At 41.7% G+C, this 22,768-nt stretch overlaps 1 protein-coding gene across 1 annotated transcript in view; it reads right to left on the bottom strand.

Annotated features, from left to right (window-relative positions):
• zcchc7 (zinc finger, CCHC domain containing 7) overlaps positions 1–13,058 on the bottom strand; it is a 50,817-nt gene extending 37,759 nt beyond the window's left edge. Inside the window, exons 1-3 of the mRNA XM_070990403.1 lie at positions 12,989–13,058; positions 8,998–9,649; positions 8,036–8,258 (exon numbers count right to left, since the gene is read on the bottom strand). Coding sequence (XP_070846504.1) covers positions 8,036–8,258; positions 8,998–9,552 — 778 coding nt within the window. The 5' untranslated portion in view covers positions 9,553–9,649; positions 12,989–13,058. The remainder of the gene's footprint in view (positions 1–8,035; positions 8,259–8,997; positions 9,650–12,988) is intronic.
• Positions 13,059–22,768: the final 9,710 nt, after the last annotated feature.

The following is a 22,768-nucleotide window of genomic DNA, read 5'->3' as shown; positions in this document are numbered from 1 at the left end:
ACACACCCTCTGGGACCTTGTGAAAAACATTGCCCAGCTATTATTAGGCAACCCTTTGCATATCGGAGTGAGCGTACTAACCCTAAATGTGCGTATTTGCGTGTTTGGGGTTCTCCCTCCTGTCCTGTTGACTGTTCAACTGAACTTCTGATTCCAAAACAGCCCCCCCCCCCCCCCCCGCTACCGCTGGTGTCCACAGAAGAAGAGGGGGAGACAAATGAACGAGGTGAGGGGAGAGGGGATGATTTTGTGGATCCACGACTGCCTTTGCTCCCCCACCATCACCCACCCTCCTCGCCCCTCTTCCTCCTGTTCCTCATCCCAAAAAAGTATTAATATTAATACATATCCCTCCAAACCTTTCCCCTCCTCACCCCTGCCCCCCACCCCAAAAATATCACCACCCTAGGCTACCAGTTAATAAAGCCCTCTCGACGAGCCCTCCCAGCCAAAAAAGCAAAGGAAAGACAATAAAGGCAAAGTTCTCTGGCCAAATAAAGAACAGAAATTAATACAGTCCCATGGGACCTCCCTCTGTCCCGCTGTCACCCCCCCACAATAATTTGATTTCCTATTAAGTGATTGCTTAATTATAATGATTATTATTGGTAATTGTAATTGACATTTTTTTCCCTTCCACTACTCTCATCTCTGTCCCTTCCCTCCTGACCTTCTTTTCAGGTCTCCTGAAAAGACAAGACGGGTGGTGAAAAGGCACATGGGAGGAAAAAGGACGGGGAAAAGGGTGGCGTAAATGAGGCCAAACTGAATGGGACTTAGCAATGTGACGCTTAAAATACGGTTATAGTCTCACACCGCCTGCCAGAACATACAATGCAGGATTAAGGTGTTGAGACTCTGAAGTTTTATTTAATCATACATGAGTGTGTTTCAGTGTGTGTGTGTGTGTGTGTGTGTGTGTGTGTGTGTGTGTGTGTGTGTGTGTGTGTGTGTGTGTGTGTGTGTGTGTGTGTGTGTGTGTGTGCGCCTTCGTCTAGAGGTCTTATCTGGTAGCTTCAGGGCACAATGTCTGCTGCAGGTCTCCTTAGAAAAGAGATTCTTGCTCTCAATGGGATATCCTGGTTAAATAAAGGTTAAAGAAGAAGACAGGGATTCCCTATTCTATCGCTCCCCCCACACACGCACACATTAAACTACAGTAGGGACCCTCTGGTCTCCAGTTTATTACCCCTTGCTCCGGGCTACAGTTCCTGAAAAAGGAAGGTTGTATGTTTTTCCCATTAAAAAAAAAACAAAAAAACAAAAACAAAAAACACCTTACATTCATTCGGACACCTTCTGCAGTGAATTTGACGTTTCAAAATCACAAAAATCAAACCCTACAGCTCAACAGCGGCACATAAAAACCGTACCGTGTTGAAAACCATTTCATTTAACGTCACATTCTTTCTCTATTCGGAACTAAAGACGGTGAAACTTCGTTCCAGTGGGCCAGGGCACGGTTATTGGGCTCACCTCAGGCGTGGTGAGGCTGACACCGACTGGCACCCGCACACGCAAGCACACACACACACACACCTTTGTCTTTAGATGCACACACCTTCACACTCCAACACACACAACACCTACCCTTGCATCACACCTTCACTTTCACTCTAAAATGTTCTCTCATTTCCACAACGCAAAATGTTAAACTGTGACTATCTTGGCGCCTGTTAAATACCTTTAAAAAGACGAAGAACAAGAGAAATTTTCTGAATCTGAAATGCCATCCATCAGATCGAGGTTTCAAGACGCCCGGCGGCCAGCGAGTGTGTGTGTGTGTGTGTGTGTGTGTGTGTGTGTGTGTGTGTGTGGGTGTCTGTAAGTTTAGCCGAAATGTTTTCTACTAGATTATATTTAAATGCTGCCCTTTACTCACTCTGAAGAACAAACAGCCGCATTAATACAAATGAGCACCTGCAGCCACAACCGCAGATGTCTGTGGGTGTTTTTTAGTCAAAGTTCCCAAGAAAAAAATAGATAAATTTTCATAGATTATTTTGACAAAGATGACTTTCAAACAGGATGGCTTGTCCCTTGCAGATGCAGCTAAACGTGGTATAAATAAACTCATTTCAGCACACAAGAAGAAGAAGCACATGTGAAATGAGACCATGTCTGCAGTCACTAACAGCGGGATTAAGAGTCTGAGTAATTCTGCCATTTGAACACGAGCAGAGGTGGAAAAAAAAGTGACGGTAAACAAGTCATCCATAGAACATCATTTAAATGACATTTCTGCAATTATGTAAAATGCACCGTTTCGTCTGTATCGCATACATCATAAAATTCACATTGCATCAATTTAAAGCTTCAGACGAACTGATTCAAATGTGGCCGACATGTTGTGAATCTGAAACGGCTCACAGGGCAAACAGCTGTTTCATTTAACTTGGAAAAACACGCCGTTGAAACCAGATTTGCGGTTTTTGTATGGAGCCACACCAGGTCAAAGAGGTATCTGAGACGGCTCGACTGTAAGAACTGTACACACACACACGCTGAAGCTCAGCGCCGTCTGTCAGTGTGTGTGTGTGTGCAGACAGAGATTCCAGGCGCATTGGAGCCGCTCTGAGATCTTAGCCTGGAGACAAAACGGCTCTGACCGACAGCAACACCGTGGCCGATCCTTTTCAAGGCCTGTCTCATCCACTTTAGCTTACCCACTCTCATCTCTCTCTCTGGTGGTGAGCGCCGCTGTACGTCCATCCACCAGGATTTCTGTGGATCTGAACTCGAGCGCTGCTTCACATTCCGGTCTGAATTTCCACCGCCTCATTCCCGCAGCTTTTTGCTGGCGTTCACAATCAATTTTCCTCTATTTCTTAGCAAAATGTTGGGAAAACTAGGGGCCTGGGTCTAAGGCAAAGGAAGGATTAACAATAGACAGAATTGAACTGACAATGGATCTGCTGAGCAATGACATGAGCAAGAGAGGAACAATGAAAGGTGAATGAGACTGAAAAAAAGGCATTTTATTGAAGCCTCCTTGAAGCGTACTTTTGGTAAAATATTTCCTCAGGTGAGTGTAGGAAGGTCTAAAAAAACAAAAAAACAAAGGCCACATGCCTCAAATGATTCTTAACCAGAAACATCTTTTCAATAACCACGTCACAGCCACGGGCCAAATGTTGAACTTATTGAGACAAATACAAGAAGTCAACCCCAGAGAACGCTCGAAGGACATGACGACTGACACAACCCCTTACTGAAGGGATTTCTGACATGACAAAGAAACCGCCGTTTCATTCACCTGATTACAGTCGTCATTACATCTGAGTGGCCGCTGGCATCAAACGGTTGCTCACACTTTTTCTAAAAATGAAAGCGTCGGGCTTTCAACTGAATTCTACAATTCATTTTGCATGCGCTAATATTAGGCCTACACAGTAGTCTCATCTAATTTGCATATCCTCTGTAAAAACTGGATAATACAAGTCAAACTATGGCACAGCGATTTCATGATGCGTGTGTGTGTGTGTGTGTGTGTGTGTGCCTGTTCAAACACACTGTGTGGTAGTGTGGGTGTGGCGTTACACCTCGTGTGGCACTGGGCAGCCAAGATAAGAGCTGATCCTATCCATGCCTCCCTTCTGCAGCGCACGCCCGCCCACCCACACACCCCCAACACACACACACACACACACACACACACACACACACACACACACACACACACACACACACACACACACACACACACACACACACACTAGTGTGGTACCCAACATGCCATTGTAATCTCATTTTACAATAACGATGCCCACAGCCACAAACACACAGAAAGAAGCCAACTAAATCCATATTTCACTCTTTTCATACAGTACACTGGCATGTGAGTCAAGATGACACACACTTCACAATATACAAAAGGCCAACTGAGGTCTCAGAGAGCAAGAAGCTGCAGGAAAACGCTTCAGGCCCAAAGCAGCGTCACTCATTCACACACGTATGATGGAGCAGAGTGAAAACACTCATGGTGCTTCCTTCAACGCACACGTTTGAGCCTATAAACACATTTCTGTTATGCATAACAATCTGAACAGCATGACAAAACTGGAAAAGAACAATGCAGCAGGGAGAGAAGAGAAGAGAAGAGAAGAGAAGAGAAGAGAAGAGAAGAGAAGAGAAGAGAAGAGAAGAGAAGAGAAGAGAAGAGAAGAGAAGAGAAGAGAAGAGAAGAGCTTACCTTCCTCCTCTGAGATAGAGAGAGCTAACCTTTGGGTACAAGCACACAAACACACTCCCTTCTCTCTAATTCACCAAGACTTTCAATGAAGCACGCACACTCACACACATACACACACACTGATGTGATCGGCCACCCCGATAGCGAGCCAGAGCTGACTCTCTAAGCCTCAAACAAAGTTTGGTGTGCACTGACCAAGACCGAGGGGACAAAAAAAAGCGAAGTGGAGAACTGGGGGGAGCAAGAGAGAAAGGAGAAGAAAAAAAAAGTGTGACCACTGAGTGAAGTTTAACCACTTACGATTCAAGTTTAGCTTCAGCACACCCCGCCTACGCCCCGGACTCATTCACGGGCATGTACACGGACACCTCTCCGGGTGGGAGAGGCACTGAGCTGGATTTTGGGAAGCCCTGCTTTTTCTCTCTTGTTCCATCTGGTTGCTGCTGCATGGCTGCCGGACAGGCAGACGGCCCACGCTCATCCCCCTTTTCTCTACTATCTTTTCTCTTTTTCTTATCCAGTGTCCCTACAGATCCACCCACCAGCAGCTGCCCCCTGAACAGCCAGGTGACAGATAGCTACTTGGGCTACGTGTGCGTGTGTGCCCATGTGTTTGATAAAAAAAAAAAAAAAAAAACCATATGTGAGGGAGTGAGAAAAGATTAGATTGTAAAAGTATGTGAACAAGAGACGCCATGTAGGAGAGAGGCAGGACGAGAAAGAAAGAAAGAGGATGAAAGGATTCAATTTCTGTAGGGTGAAAGAGGGAGGCTAAGTGTAGTGAATGTGATTTGATGGTGATGCTGAGATGGGTTTAGGCGTACAAATACTATTAGTCACTGCTGTGCAAACCTGTTACTCACACTCTCACTCACACACACACACACACACACACACAAATGTGAAAAAACAAGCCAGGGTCCCAGGCTACAGGAGTCAACACACAGCATGGCATATAAAAAACAGAAATCAATCTTTACATTTATCCAACAGCCTCAGGTTATGGATGTAACGGTTATTGTGGTCATAAAAATTGATCCAGCCATATCTCTCTGACCTAAAAATTGGCCTTTTCTTTCCATTTCTTTCTAAAATAAAAAGGGTAAGTGAAGCAAATTTCCAAGAGGAAGAAAATAAGTCAGTATACTACCTGATTATGCTTAAAGTATTATCAATCCTCCACCAGCAAAGAGGACAAGAGGAGGAATAATCAGAACTGTGTCCCAGTCCCATATTACATATCCAATGTATGCAGTATGTACTATATACACATTTTCATAGCATACTGTTTTTGCAGTAGGTGTACATGAAATCAATACTTAAGCATTTAAAGGGAAATTAAGCAATATGCAATCTGACCGACACCACTGAACTGTGATACTGGAAATTGTGAAAAATCAGGTTCCCAGAGTTCATGGTGACGTCTTCAAATGTCTTGTTTTGTTCGATTAAAAGCCCAAAACCCACAGATGTTAACTTTACACGGATATAAAATAGACAAAAGCAACAAATCCTCACATTTATGAGGAGCTAGAAGTAGCAAATGTTCTGCATTTCTGCTTGAAAAGCAAATCTAAATGCTTTTTCGGATATAAAAATAGTTGCAAAATAAATTAGACCCCATGGTGATCTAAACCGCCAATAAACTTCATACACAGAGAGTAAAATGTTTGTCAAAGGTTTGATTGCACTCATTTGTTTTCTGCTACCTTCCCCGAGCTGTCTCACCATCGTCTTGTGTCATGACCAGCTCCTAAACTTCCCTTGTGCAGTGCATTGTGGGAAAAAAAGTCAACAGCACGATCAAAAATCAAGAATTATTTAGTATGCACGCTGTTTTGAGCACAGGGGAAGACCACGGTTGAAGGTTCCCCCATAGAAAGTGTTTAGCAGAGCGGGTAGCCACCCAGATCTTCAAGCACCTTATTATCAACTTCATTAGCAGAGGACAGCCTCCACAGACACACTCATTATCTGTACAGTGTGATTATTTCTGCGTGAAATAGCAGGTTAACGTTTTATTTCATAAACATATATTTGTTTTGGTGAAGTCTTTGTACCAGGCTATAAAACACTGTGGGATATCCCAGCTGGCGTACTCCACATTTTTCTAATGTCGACAACTTGTGTGAAAAGAAAAACCAAGAATGTGTTAGTTTGCCTCTCAACGCGGTCTGATTTTCCTGCCCTGTCTGTGGCTCTCAGCCTCAAGCCGAACACATAAATCTTTAAAAGCGGCTCATAAATATGTCATTTCATTTTCAAAATGAGCTCACTAATTTTCCTTAAACAGCTGGGCACTGTAGTTACTCAAACAGGAATAAAAGGGTGCATTTGTTGGGGACTATTTTCAGCTGCAGATTAATACACATTTGGTGCTCCAGCAACTGTCTGCAGCAGGAGGAGTGACTGAAAATGAGCGATCCTGTACGCTGTAACGAATGAACATCTCGCTCTGCACAGCAGTGTGGCTCACTGATGTGTTTTTAATACTTTCTGGACAACAAAGGAGCTCTATGACGCAGAGGAACAAGCTATATCAGGCTTTGCCTTTACAATTCGTTGTTGGTTCTCGTATTTTCATGTGATTCATGACAATATAATATTTTTTGCCACTGTTCCAAGGTAGAAATGCACAAAATACTCAAAACCTGCTTAGAATTATTGTATAGTGTTGAATTAGCTCCCAGCTCAGGACTACGGAGGCTTGTCCCTCAAATTTCCTTTCCTTCAATTCCCTTTTTTTCCCCCCAACTAAACCCTCCCCCATTCCTCCGACTTTAAGACCCCTTCCACACCACACCCATGACCCCCCATGTGCAGACATGAGGTCAAGCTCCAAAGATCACAGAGAGAAGCCAGACGAGGACGAGAGAGAGAAAGGGAGAGAAAGAGAGACAGAGACCTAAAATCCTCCTTTCCTCCCAAAACCAGGCCAAAACCTCAAGCCTTCCCACCAGCTCCAGACCCCCTCCTTTAGCCCAGTTGTGTGTAGAGGAGGCAGTGAGCACTCTTGCAGAAACATCAGCCCAGGGAAATTCAAATGAGGAAGAAACAGTGAGAGAGACACTGAGAGAGAGAGAGAGAGAGAGAGAGAGAGAGAGAGAGAGAGAGAGAGAGAGAGAGAGAGAGAGAGAGAGCACAATAGTGAGAAAATAGGATAAAAGAATGAGATGGGAGAGTGTTAGGTAGGAGGGAGGGGGGGTGGGAGAGGAGGCTGCTGAGGCTGCAGGTTAAGATAATGTGTAGATCTGAAGAGATTTGCAGGGAATATTTTTATTCATTTTTTGATTACTCCCATCTCTCCCGACCTCCCCTCCCTCTCCTCCTGCGTTGTTGTCTCTCCGTTTGTTTGTTTTTGGCATTAGTGTTATGACTGTTGGTATGCGTGTGTATGTACACATGCATGCTGATTAGAGCTGGAATATTTTATAAACACAAATATTCACACTCGCACCAGCCCTGACGCACATATCAATACATAATGCACACAAACATACTTAAAGATGCATCAGAGAGGCGAGCGGCTGGGCAGGCAGTGCCAGGAATGCTAAGAGCTTACAAATTCGGAAACATGCAGACACAGATGCTGCATATGTACATACAAACATGCACACACACGGATTGTTCACAGTGTAGCCCACCGCTGCGCCCGCTCCTTATCAATGTGCTGCAGGTAGGTTAAGTGTTCTTAATGAGCTGGACCACACAAAATGACTCACCACATCCATTCTCTTGGTCACACACACGAAAACACGTCACAAAGGTCTGAGCGACGCACAACGCACCCAGTGTAAACAGTACACACACACAGATGAGGCCATACGTCAACAAAAGACACACCTGCATCGCTGACGGGCCCTCCCTCCAGGTTGAGTGAGATGGACTGGTCTCCATCCTGATTCCCTCGACCCAGGATCATCCAGTTCTTCAGACCGTCCGAATCAGATGAATCAGACGAATCAGATGAGTCAGACTCAGACTTTGATTCTGACACTTCTGAGTCAGATTCTGAACTGCTGGAGTCCACAGTCATCGGCACACTGTGACTCCTTTTCTGGGTTCCCTAGAAGACAAAACAACAACCACATCATACATTCAGTTGCACCATAATACATCCCTTCCTGAACTAATAAAAGCACTATAAATGAAGCAGCAATGAATTTCAAGTAACAGAAAACATAGGCCTTTGTAAATATTATCGCTGATTTCTTATAGCTAAAGCTCGTGTTAAACTCTTGGACAATGCTCCGATAAGTCATTTACTGGCATTGCTACATGCCCCACTGACTGCTGCAGCTCAACAGCAATCATTCAGTGAGCTGAAACTGGCCGCTGGACAGCAGATTGACAAAAGAGCAGCCAGCGGTGTGAATTCAGAGTAAAGGAAAAACATGAAACAGCCAAAGTGGGAAACATTAGGTCAGAACACATTGACAGACATGATTAAACTGCTTTAAGACAAGTGGACACAGAGGATGGAGGACAGATAAGGATCTCTGATGCTGATTTTTGTCAACTAGAACTACATTAGTGTTTGTGGAGTTACAGTAACATTAAAAATACCATTTCACTCCTGTATTTCAGAAAAAAAGATCCTGCAACATCAGTTTATTCCCACACTGTGCAGCTCTATCATGACATACATATTTAATACCAACTCCATGTGTTCCAGGCGTGATTGGAAAGCGTAGTGAGGTGTAATCAGATGTAATGACGGTAACTTTTGGGGCTGGGCATTAGAGAACTAGCAATTTTTTTCTACAGAAGCAGTCACACACAGCATGTCGCTCTTTGCTCTTTACCTGTTGGACCGGGGTGGAAGTCTGCAGCCGTTGTAAGCCTCGACCCTTTAAGGCACAGACCCCTTCGTCTTCTTCATCATCATCATCATCATCATCATCATCATCATCATCATCATCATCATCATCATCAGCAGTGTCACTCCCAGAGATGGAGATGACATCAGGGCTGGAGTCAATCACAATGACCTCCTCAAAAACATTTGAGGACTTCGGACATTGAGGGTCACTTTTCCGCTTCTTCTGTTCATCGTGTTTCTCGTTCGTCTTCTTCAGCTGTGGCCGTAACGTGCTTTCATAAGGTGACGGAGGCCTACTTTCTCCAGTGTGTTCCTGTCCTCCATCAACATCTGCAGTCTTCTCATTCACCTCGTCCTGGCCCTCCGCCTCTCCTCCGCTGTCCTGCTCCTCCATCTGCCCAGCATTAGAGGAGTAGTGGAGCTGGCTATAGAGGTGGAACTCCAGCTCGCTGTTGGCCTCTGACCCCTCAGAGTCCCCCTCATCCTCTTGGTAGAGATCATTCTCCAGCTCCTCCTGATCCTGGTACATATGGTTCATCACCCCAAAACACACTGGGCACACACACACATGCGCACACCTTACTCACACACAAACACAACCCCAGGGAGACGGTGGGCTTGGTGTCAGAAGGAGACTGCCGGGATAAAAACACAAAACCAAGATGAGTTAATGTTGCTGCCACAATGACTAAATCATTATTATATTACAGTGACACACAATAACATATGTACAATTAGGGATGCACAAAATACATTAGGCTGATAAATTATCAGCCAGTAATGGGAAATTGTAATATTATGAATTGTTCCAATAACGAAATTACAGCCAGCAATCAGAGCCAATAATAATAATACACTCTCCAATAGAGTAGGTGGTGGGAGTTAGTTTGTGATTAGCCAATAAACGGAGGAGAATAATAACAGTGCAATACCACAATGTATTATGACTGTAGTGTATTATATATTGTATTATAAACAGATATCTGCATATGAATGTAGAATTTGCAGGCAAGGGTCAAGATTTTGGTATCAAAAGTGTTTGTAGTCCGTTTGCAGTATTGACCAATTATGTCTGAGCGGGCTTTGGTCATGCAGGTAAACAGTCCGTGTGAAGCGTAACAAAGGCAGAACAAACTGGACGAAATACAATTTTGGGACCCATCGATCATGTGACAAAGATGTAACTTTTTGTTTGCAATGTTTTAATCCGTCTTCATTCATATACTGATATACTTCTGTCCGGATATCAATATAATACGAACACAATACCATAATACCATATTGATTAAAAAAAAAAAAACAAGTACCAATCAAATACCAGTGTTTTTCCCTATTTAAAATCTGTCTATGTGAAATTTGCAAGATTGATTCGTCACATCTGGTTGATGCCAACCAACACCAATACAGGCTATCCAATTGGTGCATTATTACCAGGATTATCTTCCCCTCTTAACTATCCATCACATCCAAACACAGAAATGTCAACTATTATCTATAGAACTGAAGAATAAGTGAACACAGAGCAGCATCAATTACAGGAAGGGCACAGACTTTGGCCTTGTTCTGAAATCCATAAGGGCTTGTTAACAAAACTGAGAGAGAGCATGGATCTGCTACACTCACTCAGTCTTATCAAAGCTTCAGTGCTAAGAAACATCTTGGATGCAGTTTGATCACCTGTTAGGTGACGATGTCAACAAACACTTTAACGAAACATCATCTGGAACACAGTGAGAACGACTATGTTAGAAACTGTGACATTATCTTCTTACAACACTCTGTAAAATTCACAGTGCGGCTAATTTTCCCAATCTCTCTCTCTCTCTCTCTCTCTCTCTCTCTCTCTCTCACTCACACTCACACTCACACACACACACACACACACACACACAACAGAGAAGGGGGCACTGGCCCATTGCTCTGTCCAGTCCTGCGTGTCTGTGCCATGATGGCTGGAGATGATTGGCTCCCAGATCACACACACTGCAGAAACGCCACGCTACACGGTCACAAGCCGGCCGCCGGGGATTAAAGGGACAGAAAGAAGAGCCTTCCCGGCCGGTGAGGGAGAGCGACAGTTCTGAAGTTTAGCAGTGCACGGAGACCTGGAGTGGACAAATGATTGACTGTGTTTTACAGTGGTGGAATGTAAAGTACTTAAAGGCCCAGCACAGTCATGGTCCACCAGCACAGGTGTGCTCACTTAATCTGGCCAATTAAAGCCCTGCTCAGGACTGTATGGATTACATATGGACTGTACTGATGCACATCTCCCTGATTCTCCTGCTAGCTTTGTTGCATCTGTTAAAGCTAGGATAGGTAATATATTTCAGAAGCATTTTTGTTAGATGTTGAAAATCTATCTACATCACTAGAGCAATCAATAAATCAGTATCTGTGACTGTTGCAGGCTTATAATAAGCCATCCAATCATCTCATTTGACCCAAATGACCTGCGCACTCAGCTCAGAGAGAGGACGTGGGTAAAAAAATGAATTGATCAGAGCGATCACAAACTGTAAACAGAGCAATGCTACAGTTTGCAGTCTGGTAATATATGTTGTACAACTGACTTCTACAATTTCTAAACACTGAACACAAATCCGCTGGCCAACCAAATACATCTATCACACCAAAACGGGAAACAAATACTTGAATTTGTCTTCTCTTTAGGATTCAATGACATAAAGAGAGAGGGAGAGATGGAGCGAATATTTGTAGGAAATGTAACGTGGCTGTGCCACAGAGCAAGTCAAAGTGTCTGCTGTGAAAAAGCCTGGTACATGAGTTTCACATCATAACTCTGCCCAACATCGACCTCAGCAGATGTCTGATCAACCAGAATAACCTCTAAGTACAATTCGGAGGTACTTTACTTGAGTAGTTCCACTGTATTCTACTTTATACTTCTCTTCCACTATTTCCAGAGGAAAAACTTGTACTTTTTTTCTGAATCACATTAATGTCACACCCATAGGTACAAGTTGCTTTGTAGATTAGGATTTTAAATAGAAAACATATGATAATCTTGTAAAATATGATGCATTGTTATATATCATACTACCCAAACGTAAGCATAGCAGCTACAAATAGTTCTGCCTCAGCCATCTTAAACATTAAAGTACTGGTTACATGTTAAAGCATCATTAATACTTATCTTGTGTGTATACACACACACACACACACACACACACACACACACACACACACACACACACACGTATGTATGTATGTATGTATGTATGTATGTATACACACACACACACACACACACACACACACACACACACACACACACACACACACACACTGACAGAATCAATTCAAATCAAATAATCACCAGTATTTTGTCAGTGCACTGTTAGCCCCTCGAAAGGGCCGATTTTAGAGGGGTAACGGGGAAGCAAAAGTATGAATTCACAGATTTGCAGGTGCTGGGTTGCAATGGTGGTTGGTTTAGGGACACACGCACACACACATCACTATTTAAATGACAGGATGAGGTCACGTGCACAGAGTCCACTACACTACAATGACAAGAAAAACAGAGGAAAGTTCATTTTACCACGGAAGTATGCACTTTAACTGTAGTTAGCCTGGTTGTAGCTACGGTTAGCTAGATGCTAACGAGCTAGCAGGTAGATTGGGACACAAGTTAGGTTGCTCCTGTTAGTTGCTACTGTTAGTGACTAACGCTTAAGTGTACCCAAAACACAGAACCACTCAAAAAAAACTGTCGCTAAGCAGTGACTATTTCATGTTACATCCACATGTCGACAGTCCCTGATTAGAATGTGGGTCCCTCCTGTCTGTCCACGTGTTTATGAGCAGCAGAGCAGCCGGTAGGATGTAAACAATGAAGCTGTTCAGTTACAAACACGTATGAAAGACAATAAAAATGTGAAATACAGTCACCATATACAAAGCTATCGCTGCATGTGTTTAATATTTAATGTCAGTCAGCGTGAGCTCACCTTTTCCAACAAACTGGAGGGGTTACAGGAATCGCAGGCGCTCTCCTGCTTTCAGCCGGAGGAGACAAACAGACAACTTCCGGGTTTCGCCGAGGAAAATTGGTTGGCCGACCGTAACGTTTTACTGAGTGCTGTAGAGGCGGTTATTAACATGGTTATAATTTTTCTATGCGTGTGAGAGTGCTCTAGACTATCAGGACCAATTGTGGCAGCCACGACGCGTCAGTAATGTTAATGTTAATGTTAATGTTAATGTTAAAGATTGGATATTGTTAGGTTACAGTTTAAATTGTTGTGCTGGAGTGATTTTTGTCTGTGTCAGGAAGTTCAAGCACCAAAGCTTGAAAATCAGTCAGCCAGGATTTTAGAAACACAAAGTCCCTCCTTAAATCCACAGCCCTCATCCAGAAACAGTTTGCATATTTTTTAATAATTTTAGATTTTCTATTTTTTTCTTTGTCTCAAAATAGTGAAATTCATCATTTCTCCTCCTTGTCTTTATTTCAGTTTTGTGTCAGTCTGTTGTATAAACATGTGTTTGTGCCAGTCTTTGTGACCAATAAAAAGTTAATAAAATGTAGGAAAAAATTAAGAAAAATCTCTGAACACCTTAGAAATGTATCATGGGACTCAATTTCCCAAACTTACTTACTATCCTGCTACAGTGTTTCCACGCATGGCTTATAAGTATAGTCTTGCTTTCATCCCCTGTGGAGAGTGCAATCGTATGTATTCTGTTATCATGAAAGGAGTGTATAATTTTGCTGTGATGTGGACTTAGTCTAAAATTATATGTTTGCAGTTTCATCGCAAGGGTATTTTCCCCTCCACGATGCAATAAAATGACTAAATCGGTCAAGTTAAGAAATTAATTTGGGACTGACTGTTCAGACCAGAGGATCACAAACCGTCATGGCATCAATTTGAAGGGATCATGAGAAGATTTAAATAATTAATTTAAATGATTTATATTTCTATGAAGAAAACTTATTTCCAATCTTCATTTGTGTCATTGTTCTTTTCTTGGTGTTTTGTTTGCTTCTTTGGTTGCTTGTTAGATAGGCTGAATATTTTTTTCAGTCTCTTGGCTCACCTCTTATAAATCATCATGAAGCAATTGGCTTATGTCAAACAAAACAACAAGAAATCCTGTTAGAACTGAACTTCATTGATTGAAATCCAGTCAGGGTTCTTTGTTGCCTGTCACTCGCCAATTCTCTCTCTCTCCCCACATTTTCTGTTAGCTCTCTGTCCTTCCACTGTCTATAAAATGCCCAAATAACGGTTGGAAAAATTGGGGGTCTGAATAACAGAGCCGGTTGAACTCTACTGTTGTGCAAAATATTTTCAGCCTATGGCTGCACATAGTCTATGTGCTCAGAGACTACATTACTGTGAAATGTGCACTTTGATTATAAAATGTCATTATTAACGTTGATATGGAATTGTAAACTGAGGTACTTCTAAAGCCGTATCTCCTTCTGCAGACAAAAGATCCAGCATGGCCCTACACTGTTTTCCTCTACCCAGACTAATGTCAGTCTGATGGATGTTGGGTGTTTTCACCTTCCACAATAAGGGACAAATATTAGCTATGAAATGTCAGAATATGTGCAAGTGCACACCGGGTGTGTGCATGCATGTCTGAGTGACTAGTATGGACCTTCAGGCCTGTGCTATTATTACATGTTGATGGGAATGTAAATCTATATGTAAATGTAATTCAACAGACTGGCTATCGCCATCAGTCATATTTATAACAAGTAGAATACAGCAAAATTATGCCAACCTGGCTCTCGTGCAGACTGTGTAACATTAACATCCATCTTTTTCCACTCTCCCATATCATGAGAATAATTGTGAAGTCTGTATATCCAACTATAGGCATCGCCATCATAATGATAGCAAGCGAATGGCGTTATGATAGAGAATCACAGGCTGAATGCCATCTGATTCTGGAGGTTTCTCCATGCGTGTCAACACAGGAAAGGCCATCACAGAGTTGGATTGTTTCCTTCCAAAGGTTAGGCTGCACCTCATGTCTCAACACTATCACCATGTTTTGGCCCATGTATACATCTGACACACACACACACACACACACACACACACACACACACACACACACACACACACACACACACACACTTAATATCCTGCATCTGTTTTGTTTTTGGGAAGTGCATATGGGGGCCCTCTGCCTCCTCTGCTCCCCGTATCTCTCTAAATTGGATGCAGGTTCGGGATGCTTCACTGCCTCAGTGAAATTGTGATGTGGCCGCCTGATTTTGGGTTCCATGCATTTGACGGCATTTACTATTATTATTTTAAAAAAGGTAGAGGAGCCCGGCTGAATGGAGGCATCTGGTTCAGCGGTTCATCTCGGAGCGTCCAGACCACTGGCCTGTTGAAGATGGATGGAGAGTCCTGGACAGGGATTTAAAGTCCCTGATTTCCAATCACACATGCCAGAAGGATGGTTCTGCCTGATGAATGATTGTTATTGAGGAGAAGAAGTTAAAAGAAGCATGTCATTGCTCTCATTTGATGGTGTTTGTATGTGCTATGCTGGCTCCTACTTCCATTTGGCGCGAGATGCTGCAGCCAACACTTTGGATGGAGTGCTTTATCAAAACAGGATTTCTGTCAGTCACTGGCAATATCCCGCAGCTGATGGTCATTTGTGTACAAAAGTACTTGTCTGATGACTGAAAATGCCCCAACTGTGTCCTCAGCACTTCTGTTGCTTGGATTTAGTCAGTGTGATGAAACACTCATGAAAGGGTTTAAAAAAAAATTTTAGACTATTAAAATCCAGAAGAACACATTGTTTTCTTTGGTGAATTTTGACCTGTGGTGCATCTTGAGAAATGATAAAACGTTCTACTTTGTGCAGTTGTTCAGGAAATAAGTGCAGCTGAAAGAATTAGTCAATTAAACTATTAGCTGAGCAACAGAAAAATAACTGACTACTATTCTGACAATCAATGAATTGTTTAAACTGAATTAACTGGTTCATCTTCTCAAATGTAAATGTTTTCCAGTTTTCTTCGTGTTCTGTGATATTAAACTGAATATTTTTGGATTTTGTCTGTTGGTCTGACAAAAGATGATTAAGATGTCACCATCGGCTCTGGGAACATGTCAGGAGCATTTGTTCTAATTTTTCGCTGTTTGTTGACACTCTATAGACCGAAAATGTATTAATTGAGAAAATGGTCAGCAGATCGTAGTTGCTGCCTAGAAACAATCCTTAAGTGGACTGAAAGACGTGTCAAGCACCTGCTGAGATAAATTCCAACCGTAACTGGTTGCATCAGCTTGTTTCAGTTCTGCAGCGAGACTTTGTTGAAAACAAATCTGCTTCCTTTTCTGCTGTTGGTGCAGGCTTCCTTGTTACTGTATATATGTAAATATAACCAGCCGGCCTGTATCAAAGCAGCCAGGCAGGAGGGATTCCCTCTAAAAAAAAAAAAAAAAAAAAAAAAAAAAAAGACTCGCCCTGGATCAGCGCTTCTGAACAAAAATGGCTCCCAAGCATCACCCATATGGGGCCCTCTTTGCTGGAGTCATTGGCAAACACTGGATGTACAGCACTTTGTGAACCCAAAGTCCCAGCGCCAGTGTTTTTCTTCCACTGCAACACACAGACCGTGCTGTGTCACTCCAGTCAAAGTTCGATCTTTTTAATCATATTAACATAGGTGTTGCATTTTCATTAAATAATAGATATTACAGCATCAAACAGGTTTGCAGGATAAGAGACTGGTGGTGTATTAGAGATATTCAGTAGATTCTTGAGTTAATATGCCAAGTAGAGCATGTAGTAATCAGTGGCAAAGCTCACATGCAGGAAGAAACAAATGATAAAACACAGCCGGAGGGGAATGATGACTTGTCACAGAGGCAAAGCCTGAAATTCTGAGCATGTAGCAGAGCATTTGTTTGGTTTCTCAGTCATATGGCCCCTAGAATTGACACCATCTTTTATGCCACAGGCTTTGATACTGACTTGTCCTACAATGCTGGAAAATCAGCATGATTCATATTTTTTTAATATATATATATATATATATATATATATATATATATATATATATATATATATATATATATATATATATATATATATATATATATATATATATATATATATATATATATATATATATATATATATATTTTGCCTTTATTAAATAGCATAGATGACAGAGCTCACAGGAAATTAGGTTGCAGTTACAACTTAATTGTATTAGATCAGTATTTCCCAATCTTATCCTGTTAACACAAAATTATGTTTTTTGAGTTTGCTTTATTTTTCTTTTACTGGATAATTCAGACCACTAAACATGCTTCACATTAGGGGCAGCAGATACATGTAATTTTACATCACTGTAACATATATCAAATCGAACAAGAAAGTGTTAATAGATAAAATAATCAGATGTGTCTGATAAATCTGCCTAATCCACCAGATTAAACACCTGACAAATCAAAGTACTGCATCACATCAATGCAGAAATCATGCAGAAATCCAATATTTCCATTAAATAGCGCTGCTCATTGATTTGCAATACTGCCCACAATGGCCTGACAGTTGAAAAGTTTACACTGTCTGATGATGTATCATCATATCACTCAACCCTACTTCAAATGAAACACTCTGAGAGGAAAAAATTTGCTTTGCTTGACCTGCTCCCAACTCGAGTCCGCATTAGGACCATATCCACCTGGATACCAGGATGTCACTGGTGTTGATGGCCCATTATTTTGCAGTCAGTAGTTTAAAGATTGGTGCTTAAAATCTCTGTATTTGTATCAGGGAGTGTCTGATACACCTTATCATACCCCCCCCCCCCCCCCCCACACACACACACACACACGCGCACACAGTCCGAGAGGCACTTTTTTTGAAGCGATGTGATCAACAGTCTGCCAGTGCTTTCAGCAGGAAAAGACTAGAACAAGAGAACAAGCCTGCAACACCTTTTCAGACCGGACCAAGTGACTTGTGTCTATGGGGATTAAATTTGTGAACAGAAGCTCTATACTCTCTCTCACACACACATGCACACACACACACACACTCACAAAGTGCCACATACACACTCCATTGCCACATGATTCCACAACACCTCTTTCTCAGCTGCGAGTATAAAACCACATTGACAGGAGCCTTGTCCGCTCTTGTCGAATCGTCACGCTGAAATGTTTACCTTTACATACAAATGGCCTGGTGTCATGTTGTGTCACATAATGTTTCATGGACAAATAATGTGTCCCATTTCTCAATCCGCCCTGCAGCCCTTAAGCCCCCTTCTAGCTTCTATAGTCACAGCAACACCCAGGCACCATGGCTGCAGAAAGGGAACCTTGTGTCACCACAGTGAAGTGCCACTCTGAATTAAATCACAGGGATGTAGAGGTAAGCTCAGTCAGCACTGCGGTGCAGCACGCAGAGTGTTTTGGGGAGAGCGATGGCAAGCACATGAGCACCAGAGGCAAGTTGTTATCCCACTGTTTTAGTATAGGTTTCTCTGCCTTAGTGTACAGAAATGGGAGACACAGTTGGATCAAAAGTAGCATTATGACATACCCAAAGGAGTACTGTTCAAGCCATGCATGAGCTGCCTCAGGTATAAGAGTTAGGAGCATTAAAACCTTCAGTTGGAACTTCTTGGTAAGGTAGGAAGCAAAGATTTATTCATATAGCATGTTTCAAAACAAAATGTGCACAGCACTTTTTAATAAAAGCACTTAGAGCACAGAGTATGAAGCAGACGGGATAGCAAAACTGAATTAACACAACAGAAATAAGATCAGCAAAAGAGCAAAACACTAGAAAAGTGGGGGAATGGTGGGGATGCTTGAGAGATCTGAAAAAAGAAAAAAACTCAATTGAATTGAAGACGTAGTGGTTGAGAGGTAAGGTTTAAGGTTAAAACCTTTTTTTTTCAGTCAAGCTCAGGCAACATTTGGGTAGAGGGTCAAAAGGGCTACTGAAAATTATACAATACAATACTTATAATAAATAAAATGAATTGTTCCAAAAGCAAGCTTTTCAGTAAAAGTGCTGCCATATGGTTGGCTGTGAAGTGGAATTTTAAAATTAACACATACTCAGACAGGAAAATAGACATCAGTTGTTTAAATAGGTTTGTGAGAAGTGGTTGAAAGTAACTAAGTACAAATAACTTAAGTAGTGTACTTTTTGAGGTGCTTTTACTTTACTTGGGTATTTAAAATTACTACTTCACTCCAATTCAGAGGCAAATACTGAACTTTTTATTCCACATTTGTCTGACAACTGCAGTTCCTTTGCAGGAAAGAGCACTTTAATAAATCACAGTTGAGAATAAACCCAACAGTAAAAGGTAGGTAAAAATTGGGCCACTTGGGAGCAACTTCAGCATTAAATGCTACTTACATGTTAATGCATCAGTCCAATGATATAATGTCCATAATAATACAAGACATATGATAAGACATATATAAGAAATAACACACAACATAATTAATGGGGTCATTCTGCAGGAGCACCTTTACTTTTGATAATTTAAGTCGATTTTGCAAAAGATAATTATACTAAAGTCACATTTTGAAAGGACTTGAACTTGTAATGCAGTGTTTTTACATTGTGGCATTTCTACCAGTTGCTTAAGGACTGTTTCTGAGCTGCAGACACACACAGACCCGTCATGCAAATGTAATTCCTCATTAACACATCATTGTCTTTCTCCAACACATACATTAATCTAAAAGCCTTAGAACTGTCTTTCCCTGTAGTTTACACTGCATTTCAACGGTCTGGTGAAAGCCAAAAGTCCCACAGAGACACTGAGCATCTCCTCCTGTGTTTACGTGTTTACTTATTGTTCTGATGGTGCCTTTAGTTCTCCTTTCTCGCGCTTTAATGCGATTCTTTCCGGTTCCGCTCGGTCAGAGCGCGGGTCACCGATCCAACTACTCCCCCTCACATTAATTACATTAATTAGCACGAGGATGAAAAACAAACAAGTGATGATTAATAACTAAACTATGGAGAATTCTTGAAGGAGATCCTGTAGGCAGACCAAACGTGGAGCGACACCTCACTGACACAAATGAAAGGATATATGAAAAAAATATTCAAGGCGGAAAATAATAAAAACACAACTAATTATTAGAATGAAGTTATGACATTGATGTTGGGGCAAAGTATGTGATACAGTCTAAATATTATCTTTTAAAAATGGTCAACTAATGAATAAATTCATCTTGTGGGGTTTTTTTTTTGTTTGGAAATGTGACATCCGATTTTTTATTTTTTTAGCTCATTCAAATAATAACAGTGATAATAACAATAATACACTGTCCTTCAGTGATAATATGAATTTTAATGAACAGCATTACAACTGTGTTTTATTTCTAACTTTGTGTTGCTTATGTAAAAAAAAAACACCCTTTGTCTAATATTCACCTTTACACCACAGACAAACTGAACCATCACCTAAAGATCAATCTAAAAAGGCCTTATTTATCTTTTTCCCCTCAAATTGTGTCAGATTTTTTTTACAGTAGATATTTCATTTTGTGATTTCCTCTCCATCTCCCTGTCTCTCATTGCACACCCTGGCACAATAACCCAAATTAAAACTTATGCAGAATATAATAACTGGGTTTCTTCAAATGGCTCAATAGCAGATAATTGTACAGTCTTCTGTGCGAGCTGACGCGTTTAGGAAATGCACTGAATAATCCGCTGCCATGGCCATGCATACAGATTGAACTTGTGGGCCTCTGAAGAGATAAGGATGAGGCGAGTCTGCCGAGGATTCAAGATCTGTTCCTCCTGAGGGCAAAAGAGCAGAGAGGAAGTCTTGCCTGGAACTATGTGCTGGCCTGTGTGGAACTCCATAACTATCTATAGAACTACATTAATGTATCTTCAGCAGCGTAATAAGTGACGGCAGTGGGTCATACGTCACAAATAGGGTGCTTTTTATATATAAATTGTGGATTTTGTATAAAGTAGATTTTTAAACGATTCATTTTCTCCATGTTTGTGGAATAGCCTTGACCTACAGTGCATTTTACCCACTTCATGCTCACATTAATCTGAGTTAAATTCCCTTCATCACCTGCTCTGAGTTCAAGCATAAATTATTTCTCCTGTTAACAGTCTGTAATTGATTTATGGCTGTCTGCTTCTCGCGTAAAGGTCAGAATTGGAGCTCCTTTTTTTTGTTCCCCGCCATCACATGAAAACATTAGTATTAATGTTTTGATGTTGTGGGCGCGAGCCGAAGGTCAGGGTCGTAGTGTTCCAGCGCGAGGCGACAAGCAGAGCAAAATGGGTCGCTGTCTCGCGCTTTGTTCCGCACTCAATTGTGTCGGGGCTGCGCGTGAACCCTGAGACCTGCAGCTGTCTGGAGGACAGAAGCGAAAAGGAAGGAAGGAGAAGTTTGGCACCGAATAATAAGAGACATCAACTGTTTTGTTTGTTTTTTTTTTTTTTTTTAATCTTAATTTCTCCCTTTCACAGTTTTCGGTCGGAATTTGTGGTGAAACATTTAATGTTTTTCCAACTTGGAGTGACAGAGAGATGGCAGACAGAGGTGAGGGGAAAGTGGCCTTCATCTCATCGCCTCCCGTTCTGCCTCTGCAGCAGATTAGATTTCATGTGCCTTGTCCTTTTCACGCATTTTCACTCGGTGTGTAGCATTTTGTTGTCTCATAACAGGAATACTAAGCTATTTTTGGTGCATTATCTGGCAGAAGCGAGCCTTTACTTCCGGCTCAAGCCTCCACTGTTGGTTGACATGTATCTAAACGCACTCATGCCGAACTATTAGAATTTCTCCCGCAGAGTCACTTCCGCTGTTCATGTACTCAAAGCGTTTGTCTTAAACTCGGATGTGCCAACATTCACATAATAGACTACTCAAGTTTTGGCAGCCGATACGTCTTGGGCTGTTTTTTGGTCACCTTTCTATTAAAAAACGTGATTTTAATAATAATAATTAAAAAATAAATCCATGGGTTTTACATATGCAACCAGTGTTGGATTAAAAAAAATGCTACATTAAAGTTTAATCAAGGAAGGGAAAGATGAGAGAACTTTTTTTTTTTTTTTTTTTTTTTCTTCTGGCTCGGCTAATGGTAAACCAAAAGAGGTCCTGGGTTACACGCAGGTTATAACTAAGTGGCGTAAAACCGTCTTTTATTCACAAGGACTGTAAAACGCTGTCTTCGGTGGATGCTTGCTTTAATAAAACGGAAGAGCCAAAGAGAGCGCACATGTTCAGGAAATCTTGAATGTCATTGTTCCGCCAGAGAATCAAGTTCTCGATGAGAACTAAACAAAGCGGCGAGTATCAGTATGAGTGGAAATTTTCAGTTGGCAAATTAATATTTAAATTAAACGTTAGGCGTTCACAGGTGTGTGTGCCAACAATCAGAGCCGAGGACCGGAACTATCCGTTCTGTAACAAACACTTTGCACGCAGTGCATGCAGCAGGAGAAGACTGCACTCTTCGACTGCAGAGCGGTGAAGTTGAAGTTGTCCTGTGTACTGCGCCTACTCCGCGCCGCTTCAGTCCGTGCGTAATGCGTAAAGAGCACCGTGCGTAACAGGTGTACACTGGTAGAGGAGGAGACAAGTTTGGAGGAACTCTTGCAAACGGTGTCTGGGAAGTTGCTAAAAGGACACAGGACAAAAATGCACTTAAGAATCAACTTTCTCTTATTTATAAACTAATCAAAACAGCAAAACCTGCGTTGGTATTACGCACATAATT

Source organism: Chaetodon trifascialis, chromosome 2 (assembly GCF_039877785.1).
Source record: "Chaetodon trifascialis isolate fChaTrf1 chromosome 2, fChaTrf1.hap1, whole genome shotgun sequence".
In the NCBI taxonomy this organism is placed as follows: domain Eukaryota; kingdom Metazoa; phylum Chordata; class Actinopteri; order Chaetodontiformes; family Chaetodontidae; genus Chaetodon; species Chaetodon trifascialis.
Note: the sequence above shows the minus strand (reverse complement) of the source record. Positions and strands in the feature narration are given on the sequence as shown.